The 15,375-nt window shown below is 42.8% G+C and overlaps 1 protein-coding gene across 5 annotated transcripts in view; it reads right to left on the reverse strand.

Annotated features, from left to right (window-relative positions):
* The window catches only part of LOC124144013 (streptococcal hemagglutinin-like), a 46,560-nt gene that overhangs the window by 14,106 nt on the left and 17,079 nt on the right, over window positions 1-15,375 (reverse strand). For all 5 annotated transcript variants that reach the window (XM_048385769.1, XM_048385772.1, XM_048385770.1 and 2 more), the window contains 9 exons: window positions 12,060-14,278; window positions 11,039-11,374; window positions 9,936-10,017; window positions 6,649-6,788; window positions 5,821-5,869; window positions 4,368-4,470; window positions 3,219-3,297; window positions 1,959-2,096; window positions 212-351 (listed from right to left, as the gene is read on the reverse strand). In XM_048385769.1, the coding sequence (XP_048241726.1) occupies window positions 212-351; window positions 1,959-2,096; window positions 3,219-3,297; window positions 4,368-4,470; window positions 5,821-5,869; window positions 6,649-6,788; window positions 9,936-10,017; window positions 11,039-11,374; window positions 12,060-14,278 (3,286 nt within the window). The remainder of the gene's footprint in view (window positions 1-211; window positions 352-1,958; window positions 2,097-3,218; window positions 3,298-4,367; window positions 4,471-5,820; window positions 5,870-6,648; window positions 6,789-9,935; window positions 10,018-11,038; window positions 11,375-12,059; window positions 14,279-15,375) is intronic.

A 15,375-nucleotide genomic window follows, 5' to 3' on the forward strand; every position in this document is an offset into this window, starting at 1 on the left:
TAACTAACATTCTTGAGAAGATTGTTCCAAATTGTTCTGAAGGAATACTTACAGGTGATGGATACTAACATTCTTGAGAAGATTGCTCCAGATTGTTCTGAAGGAATATTTACAGGTCATAGATAACTAAAATTCTTGAGAAGATTGCTGCAGGAAAGAAGTGTAATGAATGGCTTCCCAAATAGTTTGGCTTGTTCTTCTAAATACTCACAGACCATACTTCTGCCACAGCTTAGGGTTCTGGATGCGGGTCAGGTACACTATAGTATAGTTCTGCATCGTCTTCAGGAACTTGGCCTTTATCAGATTGAACTCCATAGAATCATGGGGTACAATCTTCCTCAGGTAATCCTGTTAAGACACAAAATCCATTCAATCATAAACTCCCGCACTTCAACTTGTGCATATTTATTGAGTTCTCTGCCATATGTGCTTTACTGGTTCCATAACCTCTCATTTCCTGCTGTATTTTCCTGGGCTAGGTTGACTCAACACCTATCTCCTTGCAAAATTTAATCGCAAAATACTACAAAAGCCTATTTTTGACACAAGTTAGACACTAGGGCGGGCTAAGAAGATTGATAATCAGAACTATCGTTGATGGGAAGAAAAATTAACGATTATCAATATGAAATTGTTGTCATCGATTATAAGTTACATGAACTATTGTGATGAAATAAAGTTTAGATTTACCGAAACAGACATGTTATTGTCAATCATGTCAACAGAAAGCAACTTTTTTTGTTATATCTCAAATGCGCACAAAGTTATCCATGCACAAATGTGTCACTGCACACCAGGTGTGAAATATGTTGATTTCTTTCTGGCCTTTCTTGCATATTTGCTTAAAGTTACTTCGATATTTATCAACAAGTGATCGACATTTAGTTAGCGATTATCGATCTCTATAATCTATATCAATAGCCAGCCCTATTAGACACACACTTCTTCTTGCACACACACACACACACACACACACACACACACACACACACACACACACACACACACACACACACACACACACACATTAAGTATCTAAGTAGAAATCGTTATGTGAGGTAGTGCAAGGTAAATCAGTGAATATGAGTGGGAGTGAGATTGTTTGGTTAAACATCTCTTTGTCTCTTTGAACAGTATTTCAGTTACATCAAGACGTGAACTTGCTGCCCTAAAACCCAAACTGAAGCAGGCCCTGAATTCTCAAAACAAATTTAAGTTTTAACTTAAATCTCAAACTGAGTTTGCAAAAACAACACAGCTGAATTTTTAACTCAACAGTGTTTATCAAATCAAACTCATACAAAACTGGGCTGAGTTAATAACTCAGCATTTGAGATCAATCTCAGTTTGTTTTTTAAGCGATGTAAGCAGCCTCGGTGCGAGATTTGACTTCAGTTTCCAATGTAAACACGAAAGACGTGATGACTTTTTGTCGTCTGCTGAAATCTCTGCGATGGCTGAAACAGAGGCCAAACTGGACCGACGAGGAAAGGATTGTGCTGACTGACCATGTGAACAAAATTCAGGATCGGTTGTTCGGCAAATTCAGAGGATGCGGAGTTCAGAAAGATAGGAAAAATTAAGGAACAAGCCCAGGAGGAGCAAGTGAAGGTCCTAAATATAACAGTATTCCAGCTATATCACGGCGTGTCAGCTTAATGTGGGAGGAAAGCCCAAAGTGATGCAGGTCTCAGACGTTTACCACTTCTGTGAAACCCACGAGCATGGGTATGGTGCTGACAAACCTAGAAACATAATCGGGGCGAATCAGGATTCGAATCCACTATCATAGGTTTCTGGCAATCCCAAGGGATGCAACTCTGCACAGCAAATCGCAGCGCCTCACGACTGGGACACCCGTGCCCCCTGACACACCTTGAAACATAATGGAGTCGAACCACAATCATCGGTTTCTGGAACCTCAAAGGGAGATAAGTGAACGGCATGCTACAAACCTCATTAGGCCCCATTGTGCAGGGGTCCCAGTAGCTGGGGTACTTGGTGCAGTCATCAAGGCTAGGGACACAGAGGAGTGGGGTGCAGTTGTCATGGCGACCATCATTCCACGCTCTCTTGCAGTACCGGCAACTGGCCTAGAAGAATCAACTCATGAATTAGTTTAATTACATGCTGTACTTGCCTTCCAAACCCCTTTTTCCTGGTTTGATAATTTTCTCGAAACATATCACGCAAGTTTTCTGACTAAAATGTGTTTATTTAATTCTTAAACAACGAAAAATATTTTCTTGTATATTTTTCACAACAAAATGATACATAAGAGATGTCCAATTTATAATATATTTCTTCATATACCTGGAAAGTAAAAATTGTAAATTTTATAAAAAAATTCTTTATTTATACTTATACTTATCCTATCTCAAACTATGCATTTCTTCCTTCTTCTTCCCTTCCTATGATAGGATCAAAAGAAGAAGGAAGAAAACATAGTATGAGAAAGGATATCTTTAAAAATGTTCTTTTCAAATCAAAGTCATCATGAACACTGATGTTATCTGTGGAACCCATTGGTTGCCCCCTACAAGGAAGAAATCAACCCATGTTATCTGTGCAACAGTCGACTACACCCATTGGTTGTCCCCCTACAATGAAGAAATCAACCCATGTTATCTGTGCAACAGTCAACTACACCGATTGGTTGTCCCCCTATAATGAAGAAATCCACCCATGTTATCTGTGCAACAGTCAACTACACCCATTGTTTGTCCCCCTACAAGGAAGAAATCCACCCATGTTATCTGTGCAACAGTCAACTACACCCATTGTTTGTCCCCCTACAAGGAAGAAATCCACCCATGTTATCTTTGCAACAGTCAACTACACCGATTGGTTGTCGCCCTACAATGAAGAATTCCACCCCTGTAATCTGTGCAACAGTCAACTACACTGATTGGTTGTCCCCCTACAAGGAAGAAATCCACCCATGTTATCTGTGCAACATTTAACTACACCGAATGGTTGTCCCCCTACAATGAAGAAATCCACCCATGTTATCTGTGCAAAAGTCAACTACACCGATTGGTTGTCCCCCTATAATGAAGAAATCCACCCATGTTATCTGTGCAAAAGTCAACTACACCGATTGGTTGTCCCCCTACAAGGAAGAAATCCACCCACGTTATCTGTGCAACAGTCAACTACACTGATTGGTTGTCCCCCTACAAGGAAGAATGTTATCTGTGCAAAGTGCTACTCACCAGCATACAGTCTGTGTTGGGACAGTGGAACTGCTTGTCCCAGGCATCCATCATCACACTCAGACCACAATCAGGACAACTGAAACAATATCAGAACATGCAGGCTTACTATCACTTGCTCCAAATTGTATGGTCAGCTTGATCATGATTGGGAGTTCACTCAATCGATCCTATGTCAATTTCATTAAAATCAGTTCTTTTACTCCAAAATAACAGCGCTCTTGATGGCGATTGGGAGAAACCTCGACAAGAAGTTGCATCAGGGGAACTTTCTTATCCACTAATCAGCCATGTTCATCATTGACATACCCAACGACCTTGTCCATCATTGACATATCTGACGACCTTGTCCATCATTGACATACCAGACGACCTTTTCCATCATTGACATACCCGACAACCTTGTCCATCATTGACATATCTGACAACCTTGTCCATCATTGACATACCTGACAACCTTATCCATCATTGACATACCAGACGACCTTGTCCATCATTGACATACCTGACAACCTTATCCATCATTGACATACCCGACCACCTTGTCCATCATTGACATACCTGACAACCTTATCCATCATTGACATACCCGACCACCTTGTCCATCATTGACATACCTGACAACCTTATCCATCATTGACATACCCGACGACCTTGTCCATCATTGACATACCTGACAACCTTATCCATCATTGACATACCCGACGACCTTGTCCATCATTGACATACCTGACAACCTTATCCATCATTGACATACCAGACGACCTTGTCCATCATTGACATATCTGACAACCTTGTCCATCATTGACATACCTGACAACCTTATCCATCATTGACATACCAGACGACCTCGTCCATCATTGACATACCTGACAACCTTATCCATCATTGACATACCAGACGACCTCGTCCATCATTGACATACCAGACAACCTTATCCATCATTGACATACCAGACGACCTTGTCCATCATTGACATACCAGACAACCTTATCCATCATTGACATACCAGACGACCTTGTCCATCATTGACATACCAGACAACCTTATCCATCATTGACATACCAGACGACCTCGTCCATCATTGACATACCAGACGACCTTGTCCATCATTGACATACCTGACTACCTTGCCCATTATTCACTTACGTTACAACCTTGCCCATCTTGCTTATGCAGAGCCGTTCCTGTTTTTCTATCTTCTCCCGAAGCAGATCCACCACAAACTGTGGCAAGACCTTCTTTGCGTCAGCTGCAAGTAATGAAATGCTGGTGTTGAGAGTGACATTATTGATAAGATCATCTGTGCAAACTTTCATTAGGCCAAGCATGGTCGAGGGTCCTGTTTCATAAAGAGATTGTAGCACTACGACGGTCGTTAGTCTATGTTAAGTATGGGAGTTACGATCGTCTTAGAGCTGCGATCGCTTTGCGGAACAGGGCCCAGAACCCCGTTCCACAAAGCGACATCAGCATCATGACGATAATACGTCACAAGTCTTGGAATGGGGCCATGGTTTTATCAACTATTTCTCAATCAACAGTTTCTGTATATTTAAAAACATTACAAAATATTGACGATGAACAGTTAGTACGTTCCATTCCTATTTGACTACACTTTGCTTGACGAGAGCCTGTCCCTAACTTCATACAGACCTAATCAGTGCAAGCCTCCGCAACTGCATCACATCCCAAGCATCTACAGGACCTAGGCAATACTAAACATGGCACAATGCTAAATAAAGTCATGAAAACTGCCTTTCCATACTCATTATACTTTGAAAATATTATCGCCATATATATATAGTACGACAATAGTTCAACAATAGTGACACAATATCATCACAATAGTGTCACAATAGTGCCACAGTAGCGCCACAATGGTGCCACAATACTGCTACAATAGTACCACAATAGTGCCTCAGTAGTGACACAATATCATCACAATAGTACCAGAATTTTGCCAAAATAGTGCCACAATAGTGCCACAATAGTACCACAATAGTACCACAATAGTGTCACAATAGTACCACAATAGTGCCACAATATAATCACAATAGTGCCATAATAGCACCATAATAGTGTCACAATAGTACCACAATAGTACCACAATAGTGTCACAATAGTGTCACAATAGTACCAGAATAGTGCCACAATATAATCACAATAGTGCCATAATAGCACCATAATAGTGTCACAATAGTACCAGAATAGTGCCACAATATAATCACAATAGTGCCATAATAGCACCATAATAGTGTCACAATAGTACCACAATAGTACCACAATAGTGTCACAATAGTGTCACAATAGTACCAGAATAGTGCCACAATAGTGTCACAATAGTACCACAATAGTGACACAATATCATCACAATAGTACCAGACTAGCGCCACAATAGTGCCACAATAGTACCTCAGTAGTGCCTCAGTAGTGCCACAATAGTGCCACAATAGTGCCACAACAGTACCACAATAGTGAAACAACAGTGTCCATCAAATCCCAATTTTAGGCATCTCATACACCCACGCAAGGGGACTGAGAATCTTTTCTGAACAGGAATTTCTACAGTTGTTCCAATGGCTGTCTAGGGGGAACTTACTTAACCGGATCTCACTATTGCAGTCCTTCAAAGGGCAAATTATGATGGTCTGAAAACAAAACCATGGAACATCAAATGTGACAATCTCACAACACAGCAAACATTCAATGAAAAATATTTTACATTTTAGAAACAGTTAATCAATTGTAAAACAAATTTGGAGAGAAATCACTGAAACAATTCCTGTGACTAAAAGCTAGCATTATCCCTTTCTAAAACTTTAAAATTGAGCTTATAGGACCATCAAAACAAATTGTTTAACTTGAATGTGTGAAACAGGCAGACATGAGAAGTTTTGGAAAGCATTTAAGATTTTTCAGCATGAGCAAGCCTGTGACCCAAGGTGATATTTCAGTCATTACAATAATTACTTAAAGTTGTAGTGAGTGAAAATATTTAGAGGTGAGGTGAAATTGGGTTCAACGTCGCATCCAGGATTATTGCACTTATATAGCAACGTGCATGCACGTGTTTGCGTGGCTGCTTGTACTAGTCCGGACTGATGCCGATTTATAGTGCTAGTTCACTGAGATACCATGCCGCAGTTTAACATGAATACCCCACTCAGACACAGTATATTGACTCCGAGCTGACCAGTTCTTGTTTTAGCCCCTTAATGCAGAGCGCCAGACAGGGTAGCAACAAGTACCATTTTTTAACGTCTTTTGGTATGACGCGGCCGGGGATCGAACCCCGGACCTTCCGCTCTCCAGGCGGACGCTCTACCACAAGACCACGGAGGCGGCCGAAAAAATTTAGAAGTTAATTATTTGAATACATGCTAAAATCAGGGCGGAAAACACGCCCTTTATCATACAGCATCCTCACCTCGATTTCCTGAGAGAGGACAACTTTGACCTGTTTCTCTATACATGCCCGACACAACAGGTGCCCCTCCCGACACTGACTGAGGTCAGTGGTAGTTGACAGCATACTGCAGGATTCACATTGCAGGCGAAACACAGTGTCTGAAACATAATGTATATACATCAGACAGGTGCCCCTCTCGACACAGACTGAGGTCAGTGGTAGTTGACAGCATACTGCAGGACTCACATCGCAGTACAGTGTCTGAAACATAATGTATATACATCAGACAGGTGCCCCACTCGACACGGACTGAGGTCAGTGGTAGTTGACAGCATACTGCAGGACTCACATCGCAGTACAGTGTCTGAAACATAATGTATATACATCAGACAGGTGCCCCTCTCGACACGGACTGAGGTCAGTGGTAGTTGACAGCATACTGCAGGACTCACATAGGGGCCAACCAGGATTCAAACCTACAGTCATAAGTTTCACAGCGAACATGCACAGCGACTTGCGGAGCCTTAGACGACTGTGTACCTGTTTACCCGAGAGGGTAAATCCCCAAAGAATACTGATGAACTGTGGCATGCTGTTTGTGGGGAGGCTTTCACATCATATGTCACAACTATATGTTGGTGAAGGAATTTCACCCTGAGAGAGAAAGTCAGGAAGATGACACCCTGTTCTGGTCAACCACCACAAGCTCCACAAAAGGAGTGAGTGAGTGAGTATGGTTTTACGCCACTTTTAGCAATATTCCAGCAATATCACGGCGTGGGACACCAGAAATGGGCTTCACACATTGTACCCATGTTGGGAATCGAACCTGGGTCTTCGGCGTGACGAGCGAATGCTTTAACCACTAGGCTACCAGACCGCCCCTCCACAAAAGGAAGCTTTGATGCTGTCCAGAACGTAGTACAGAACAATAGGCACATTACACTCCAAGCGTTAGAGAAGACAACAGACTTCCCCAATAGAATCCTTCATGAACATCTGCAGATGTCAAAGGTCTGCCACAATGTGCTCCTTGAATGCTGTCAGAGTGAGTGAGTGAGTCAGTGAGTATGGTTTTACGCCACTTTTAGCAACATTCCAGCAATATCACGGCAGGGGACACCAGAAGTGGGCTTCACACATTGTACCCAGAATGCTATCAGATGAAATGAAGGCCACGCGAGTCACCACCTCTAATGCCTGTTATCCAGATATACGAGGGGTGTTCATTAAAGATTTCCCCTAAACCACTTAGGGTTATCATATTTGGTTGAAATTTCACATGTGTAATGATACATGTATCTATGGGTTATGTCTGAATTTGCAGCACCGAACTATTAATCTTACCACTTTTATAGGTGTTATGATCGAGTAGGGTGTGACAATGGAGCCAGTAGAATACCGAGCAGTGATTAGGTTTTTATATTTGAAAGGTCGCACACCAAAAGAAACTTTCGATGAAATGAAAGCAACTTATGGGGAAGATGCCCCATCATATGACGTTGTTAAACACTGGCATCGCCAGTTCAAGTGTGGTCGGACATCTGTGGAAACAGCTGCCATTCCTGGTCGCCCCCATTCAGCCATTGATGAGGACACTATCCATTTTGGCAGACTGACGTATAACTGTTCGCCAGTTAGCACAAGATGTCAAGATCAGTGTAGGGTCTGTGGAAAAAATCATCCATGACAATTTGAACATGCATAAGGTGTCTGCACGATGGATTCCCAGGTTGCTCACACCTTTCCAAAAGCAGGAACGAGTCAATTGCTCAAAGGATCTTTTGGACATGTGCCAAAAAAACCAGGCAAACTTTTTTGACAGACTTATCACACAGGATGAAACATGGGTCCATCACTATGATCCTGAGACTAAAGATCAGTCGATGCAATGGAAGCATGTGGAGTCACCACCCCCAAAGAAGGCACGTGTCCAACCCTCTGCAGGCAAGGTCATACTCACTGTGTTTTGGGACCAGCACGGAGTAGTGATGATGGATTTCTTGGCAAAGGGTACCACAATTACAGGAGCTTATTATTCTTCACTGCTGCGGAAATTGCGGGACGCTATCAAGCTTAAGAGGCGTGGCATGCTGACCAAGGGTGTCCGTCTCCTGCAAGACAATGCTCCAGTACACAACTCTCATGTTGCCCAGACAGAAGCGCGGTCCTGTGGCTATGAAATCCTTCCACATCCTCCTTACTCTCCTGACCTTACACCATCTGACTTCCACCTCTTTCCAACCATGAAGTCATTTTTGAAGGGAAAATGTTTCACAGATGATGAAACACTGATTTCTGAAGTCAAGTCCTGGTTTGAGACGCAAAATGAGGGCTTTTACAAGTGAGGTCTCCATAGTTGCATGAAACGATGGGAGAAGTGTGTAACTCTTGGTGGTTCCTATGTGGAGAAAGAATAATATCTATGCCAAGTTTCATTCCACTAGGTCCATCGGAAGTGGATCAGGGGAAATCTTTAATGAACACCCCTCGTACAAGATAGCTACGAGATAAATCGCAAAGAACAATAAAGAACAAAGCAGGGTTTATTTCATGATAAAACATTGTTCTGTCATGACGTCATTCGAGATTCGAACATGCACTCTTAACCTGATGACGTCGTAAATTGGACAACGTTATTTTTTAAAGGGAAGTGTCTAGTGAGTTGTCCCCCAAAGATGTAGCTGGGGTACGCAGATAAACGCAGTGGCCAAACAAACGCACCCAGAAGTGGGAGAGATATGACAATCTGTATTGGGAGAAAAGGTACAGATAATCGATGAGAGGATTGTGAGAATATGTAGGAATAATACCAAACTTAACCCACCTAAGGAAGAGAATTGATGGATGTCAACTTCTTTCTTATGAGGAACACAACATTTCGTTTCAGTGAGCCTGACCACCCGATCCTATTAGTTGCCTCTTACAACAAGCAAAGTTGCCTATAACGGCAAGCCAGGTTGCTTAAGACCTATTTTACACTGGATCTTCATGGGTACAGTCATTTTGCAATGGCTGCTGTATGGGAATGTGGATATGAACTTTGACACCAACCACCTCTTCAACACATCCTTACCCACGACCATGTGTTTTCAAATTTGAAACCAACTGGGTGGTCAGAGATTTAGCAGTGCCAAAGAGTTGTTTGCTGCCGTGGAGGGCTGTTTGAGAGACCAGAATTTGACCTTCTAAAACACAGGGAGAGAGACCAAATATTCTGAACTGCAGACTTTTAAAAAATAATTAAGCTTTTGTTTAGTTCTATGTATGCAGACTCCAACATGTCTGGTACCCCTTGTACATACCTGACTGATTTGTCTCCCTTGCTTCAACATCATCTTTGTTGTCTCCCTTTGAGACTGTTTCTGTCGCTATCCCATCAGTCATCTGAAAAAGTAGAATAACATTTCATTGACACAAGTTTCACATAGCACTCGCCACTCAGGATGAAAATTTTCCAAAACATTCACTAGGCTGAGGGCTGACAAGTAAGTGTTTTAACAACTTTCAACTTTCCCAAGATCGTATTTTCATGACACGGATGTAATTTCAAGACTTTCAAAATAAGAATGATACTTCATGACAGGGGGCATGGTTGTTCCATTCTTTCAAGGCACCGCAATTCACTGTGCAGAGTTGTGTCCCTTAGGCATGCCAGAATCCTATGATCGTGGTTTTGAATACTGATTTGTACTGTTTATATTACTAGGTTTGTCTGCACCATACCACAGTGATAAACAACTAAGACTTGCAAAACTTTGGGATTTCCTTCCACATGAAATGCTCAATAAGTCATAATCTAATTAAACACTGTTCAAAGCGGTGACCTCGGCCTGTGTCGAGAGGGGCACCTGTCTGTTGTATATGCATCATGTTTCAGACACTGTTCTGCTATGTGAGTCCTGCAGTATGCTGTCAACTACTAATGACCTCAGCCAGTTGTCGGTTTCATTTTCACTAGCCAGAAATAAAGAAGGCAGCCACAGGCTACTTATTTTGCACACTGCGTTGGAGGAAAGCCCGAAGTGATGAGTCCCAGATTTGGTTGAAACCCACAAGCACGGGTATGGTGCTGACAAACCTCCAATAATAATTCTACACAGCGACTTCATGTGCCTAAGATGATGGGCCCTGTGTCACCCGGAATAAAATGAGTGAGTGAGTATGGTTTTAGGCCGCTTTAAGCAATATTTAAGCAACATCACAGCGGGGGACACGAGAAATGGGCTTCACACATTGTACCCATGTCGGGAATCGAACCCGGCTCTTCGGCGTGGCGAGCGAACGCTTTAACCACCAGGCTGCCCGACCGCCCCCCGGAATAAAAGGAATAATTGTACTACACATGTAGAGCAGATATCACACCTGTCAACACATGAGTTCACAGCTCCAGCTGAGACAAACTTACAATTTTCAGCTTTGGAGGTACTTCTGTCTCCATCAGCTCCTCGGACTGACGTTTCCGTTGAAGACGTACTTTTTCCTCTTCTCCTATTTCAGACAAAACATCTGCATACCTCTGTGATGACTTGATTTTACCAAGCGTCCCTCGAACATTCACAGACTTGTGCTTCCCTTTTCCTTTTCCTTTTGGCTTGTTCTTTGATTGGCCCTGGTTTCGTTGGTAGCCATCGTCGGCCATTGTAGAGCATATGCGTAGGAGGAAGTCATCTGGATGCTTGGCACTCAAGCTCTTTAGTTTCGTCATGGCCCACTTCACTTCTACATCCGGGAAGATGGAGATCTACAAACAAGACTCACTGTTACCATGGTTACAGTCATTTTTTATTGTCATTTTTAGAAGTTTGTTTGTTTGTTTGTTGTTTAACGCCACATTCAGCAATATTCCAGCTATATGACGGCGGAGCAGACAATCCAGTGGTTGACATCATGAACATCGATCCACGCAATTGCATCAACCAAGTCAGCGAGTCTGACCACCCGATCCCATTGGTTGCCTCTTACGACAAGCATAGTCGCCTTTTACAGCAAGCATGGGTTGCTGAAGACCTATTCTATCCTGATCTTCACGGGTGGGTTGCTGATTATGCTGAAGACGTATTTTATCCCGGATCTTCGGGATTGAAAAATACATAGCTGTAAATAAATCGAATCTGGACCAGACAATCCAGTGATTGACATCATGGGCATCGATCTACGCAATTGGGATCGATGACATGCATCAAGCAAGTCAGCAAGCCTGACTACCCGATCCCTTTAGTTGCCTCTTATGACAAGCATAGTCGCCTTTTACAGCAAGCATGGGTTGCTGAAGACCTATTCTATCCCGGATCTTTACGTGTCAGAAGTTGGTAAGTAACAGTAAAGACAAGATATTTCATGGCTGACAAAATAACTTGTCTTTCAGCTTGAAATTAAAATGATCACTTAACTGAAAAGTGGATACTGAATAAAGTTAAGGCTCTTACCACTTGCTGAAGTTCTGCGTCCAGTTCCTTTGACTTTGCTGTTGAAGTAGGGGGTGTTGCTGCTGTTGTTGTTGTGGCTGTTGTTGCTGTAGGAACAGTTATCAATTGGACATGAGATACACTTGGAGGTTTGCTTACATTAGCCGGGGCCTTGGTAAGGTTTGCCAGTACTGCAGGAGGAATGCCTAGAGAGGGAGAGGTGCTACCTAAAGCATCAGAACCCACCAGAATTTTGGGCCCCGTGGTACTTGTCAGCCCTTTAGGTCCTGTTGTACCTGTTGCCACTTTAGGTCCTGTGGTAGCAGACGCAACATTGGGCAGTGATGGATTCCACACATTCTGAGGGATTAATGTATTTAACAGTCTTGAGACGACTGTGGTGCAGGTCGTGACTGTGGTGCAAGTCGTGACTGTGGTGTTGAGTGACAAATATGGCTGCAGGAGGGACTTTTGTGAAGATGGTCTCAGCCTCCTTGATTCTGTGCTATCTTTTCCAGTGAGAAGTTTTCTAGCTTCTCCTATTATTTTCATAAAAGACAGCGCAGAACTTGATTGCGAATTATTAACTTGATGTGCCTCTGTAGTATGTGAGGCTGGAACAGATCCTCGGTCAGCTGATTTGTCAGTTCTTTTATTGGTGACCCGTAAAGTTGAACCATCAACTATATCAATTTTGTGCACTTTTAAAGATTTGATATATTTCTCTACCTTTTTCCGCCGGGCATGTCTTTGTTTTCGTATTTCCCTTTTCAGCTGCTCACAGGTTTCGTGAATCCTTTTACAGTACACAGGATCTGCCTTTGTTTTCTCAGGCAACAATTCAAATTGTTTCTTTATATTTTTCATCCTCTGATACCTATGTTTCAGCTCCTTGTAGTTCACAGTGTCACAAGTTGCCGCCGCTTGGCTGGACTGTACGGGCAGGACTTGAGGAGGGAGAGCTTCCCGCTTCCCCAGAAACACAACGTCTGGAGAACTTGATGAAACCTGCGCTATCTGAACGGCAACTTTCAGCCTAGGATCTTGCCCCAAAGAAGCAGACGTGGATGTAGACACTGAAGCAGATGTGGAGGCAGACACTGAAGCAGACGTGGAAGCAGACACTGAAGCAGACGTGGAAGCAGACGCCATCTGCTCACTGGAATCCTCCAGGTCATCTGACTCTGAGGAGCTGATGTAAAACTCGGATTCTGACTCAGACTCAACTATGACACATGATGAACTTTTTCCACTGGTCTTTGAAGATTCGGCAACTTGATTTGGTTTCTTGGCAATTCTCTGTTGAACATCTTGCTCCATTTTCATATTATCTGAGACCAACACTTGGTCGTTTAGGTTCATGGTTTCTTTGAAGCAACCAGGCTGCTTTGAGGTAGTTAGGCTTTCATGCTTTATGATTTCAGAAGAGGCAGCTGTGGGGATGTCAGTGACGTCTTCACGTTTCATCTGATTCCCAGAATCGGACGTCTGGAGCCTGTCTACAGCTTTCAGATGAGTTCCATCACCTGCATCTTCTTCAGTATTGCTAGTGTCTGTATCGTCCATGTCTGTCACACTGAGGTCAAGCGGGTCAAGCGGCACATCTGAAGAATGAGAAACCTTCCGAGAGCTTCCGAAACCAGAGTCCAACAACTGAGGTAGTCGCCTGGGTGACTCCAATTCAACAATATCAGAAATGTCTATCACACCGATGTCCTTCCTGACTGGTGTGTCTTGAATGTTGATGACACTGTCAGATAAACCATCCACACTGTCTGATATATTAATAACACTATCATTCTCAGAACTGTCTTCTGTAGTGTTCATACTCTGGTGACTTGGGCCTGGGTAGGCGACGGAAGACGCAGCGCCTCCATCAGCAGCTTCTTCCGCAACATCCTCAACGTCCATGTCCGATTTCTTAGCCACACTGTCACACTCACTACTCTGGCCAATAGACTTGTCTATTGTGGCTACACATTTGATCAACTGAGTTTCATGACCTTCACACTGGGAGTCCTGAGACCAACTGTCCCTAGACTTTGCACCAGCTGTGGACGCAAGAGAAATTATTTCCAGGTCGGAATTGGAACATGCATCGGCAGTAGACAGCACAGGGGAGAACGGGATTTCAGAGCCGAGAATATCACTGAGCACCCCATCTCTGGAATTGGAGCGGTCAGAGAAAGTCGGAGTCAACCTCCCATCAGCGGATGACTGAGTTGTCTCCCCTTCATCACCTGGGAAACAGTGTATCACAGACAACCACATCCAGTAGCCTACATAGTCTCTATGTTTGGCTAGTTAATCCTATGCAAATTTTTTTCAATTTTTCTTTTTTTCAATTTTTTTTATATGTTGGGATATTTTGCTGTTCTGAGAAAGGGTCACCTTTTTAAGGGTGAGTGAAGAAAGCTGATATCTCCATTAGCAATTTTGCAGCCATTGGCAATGAGTTGTGCAGTGGAGAAGATGGATCAAGGCCATGTTTAGAAGACCATATAGGCAGTGTATGCAGTACTGGTGAGACATAGGTTATACAGCAGAAAACATGTAATAGCATTTCACAAGACCGGTATTCCATTCAAAAACTTCTTATATGAGTTGTTAAACGCTGCAGTGAGCAATATTCTATCTCATTACTGCCCTTAAATAATATAGTTTGGACCCTGTGAACCAGTGACTGGAAACATGGACGAAGATCCAAAGCATCAGGGAATGATGACATGCTATTAGACAAGAGTCTGACCAACTTTACCCCTTTTTAATTGGCTCTTACAGCAAGCATGATGTGCTAAAGTGAGGATCCGGGGGGAATATGGGTAACACTATGGATCCCTTGCAAACAATACTTGTCATAAGAGGTGTCTAACAGATCAGGTGGTCAGGCTAGGTAAGTTGAGGGATTATGTCATCGTATCCAAATTGTGTAGATTGATGCCCATGAGATCAATCACTGGATTGCCGGGTCAAATTTTGATTACGTAGCTGGAATATTGCTGAGTATGCCGTTAAAAATCCAACAAAGCAAACATGAAATACTCATATCCCCCGACAATATCGCCATTTTCAGTCTAAGTCAAATTCGTTACCACCAGACCTATCTATGTGACAAGTTTGGTTAAGATAATTATCTTTTATGGTTTTTGAGTTCTGCTCTGGAAACAAAATGTGATGGATGGACAGAAGGACGGTTGGACAGCACCCATTCCGATATCCCCCTTCCACTTTGTGGCAGGGGATAATATAAAAAAAACTAAAGTAAGACTCTGTAAACATATCTGAAAACAGAAGCACCATTCTCATTGGACATGGTTTGTTTGTTTGTTTGTTTGTT

Source organism: Haliotis rufescens, unplaced genomic scaffold (assembly GCF_023055435.1).
Source record: "Haliotis rufescens isolate VD_foot unplaced genomic scaffold, xgHalRufe1.0.p SCAF_6, whole genome shotgun sequence".
Taxonomy (NCBI): domain Eukaryota; kingdom Metazoa; phylum Mollusca; class Gastropoda; order Lepetellida; family Haliotidae; genus Haliotis; species Haliotis rufescens.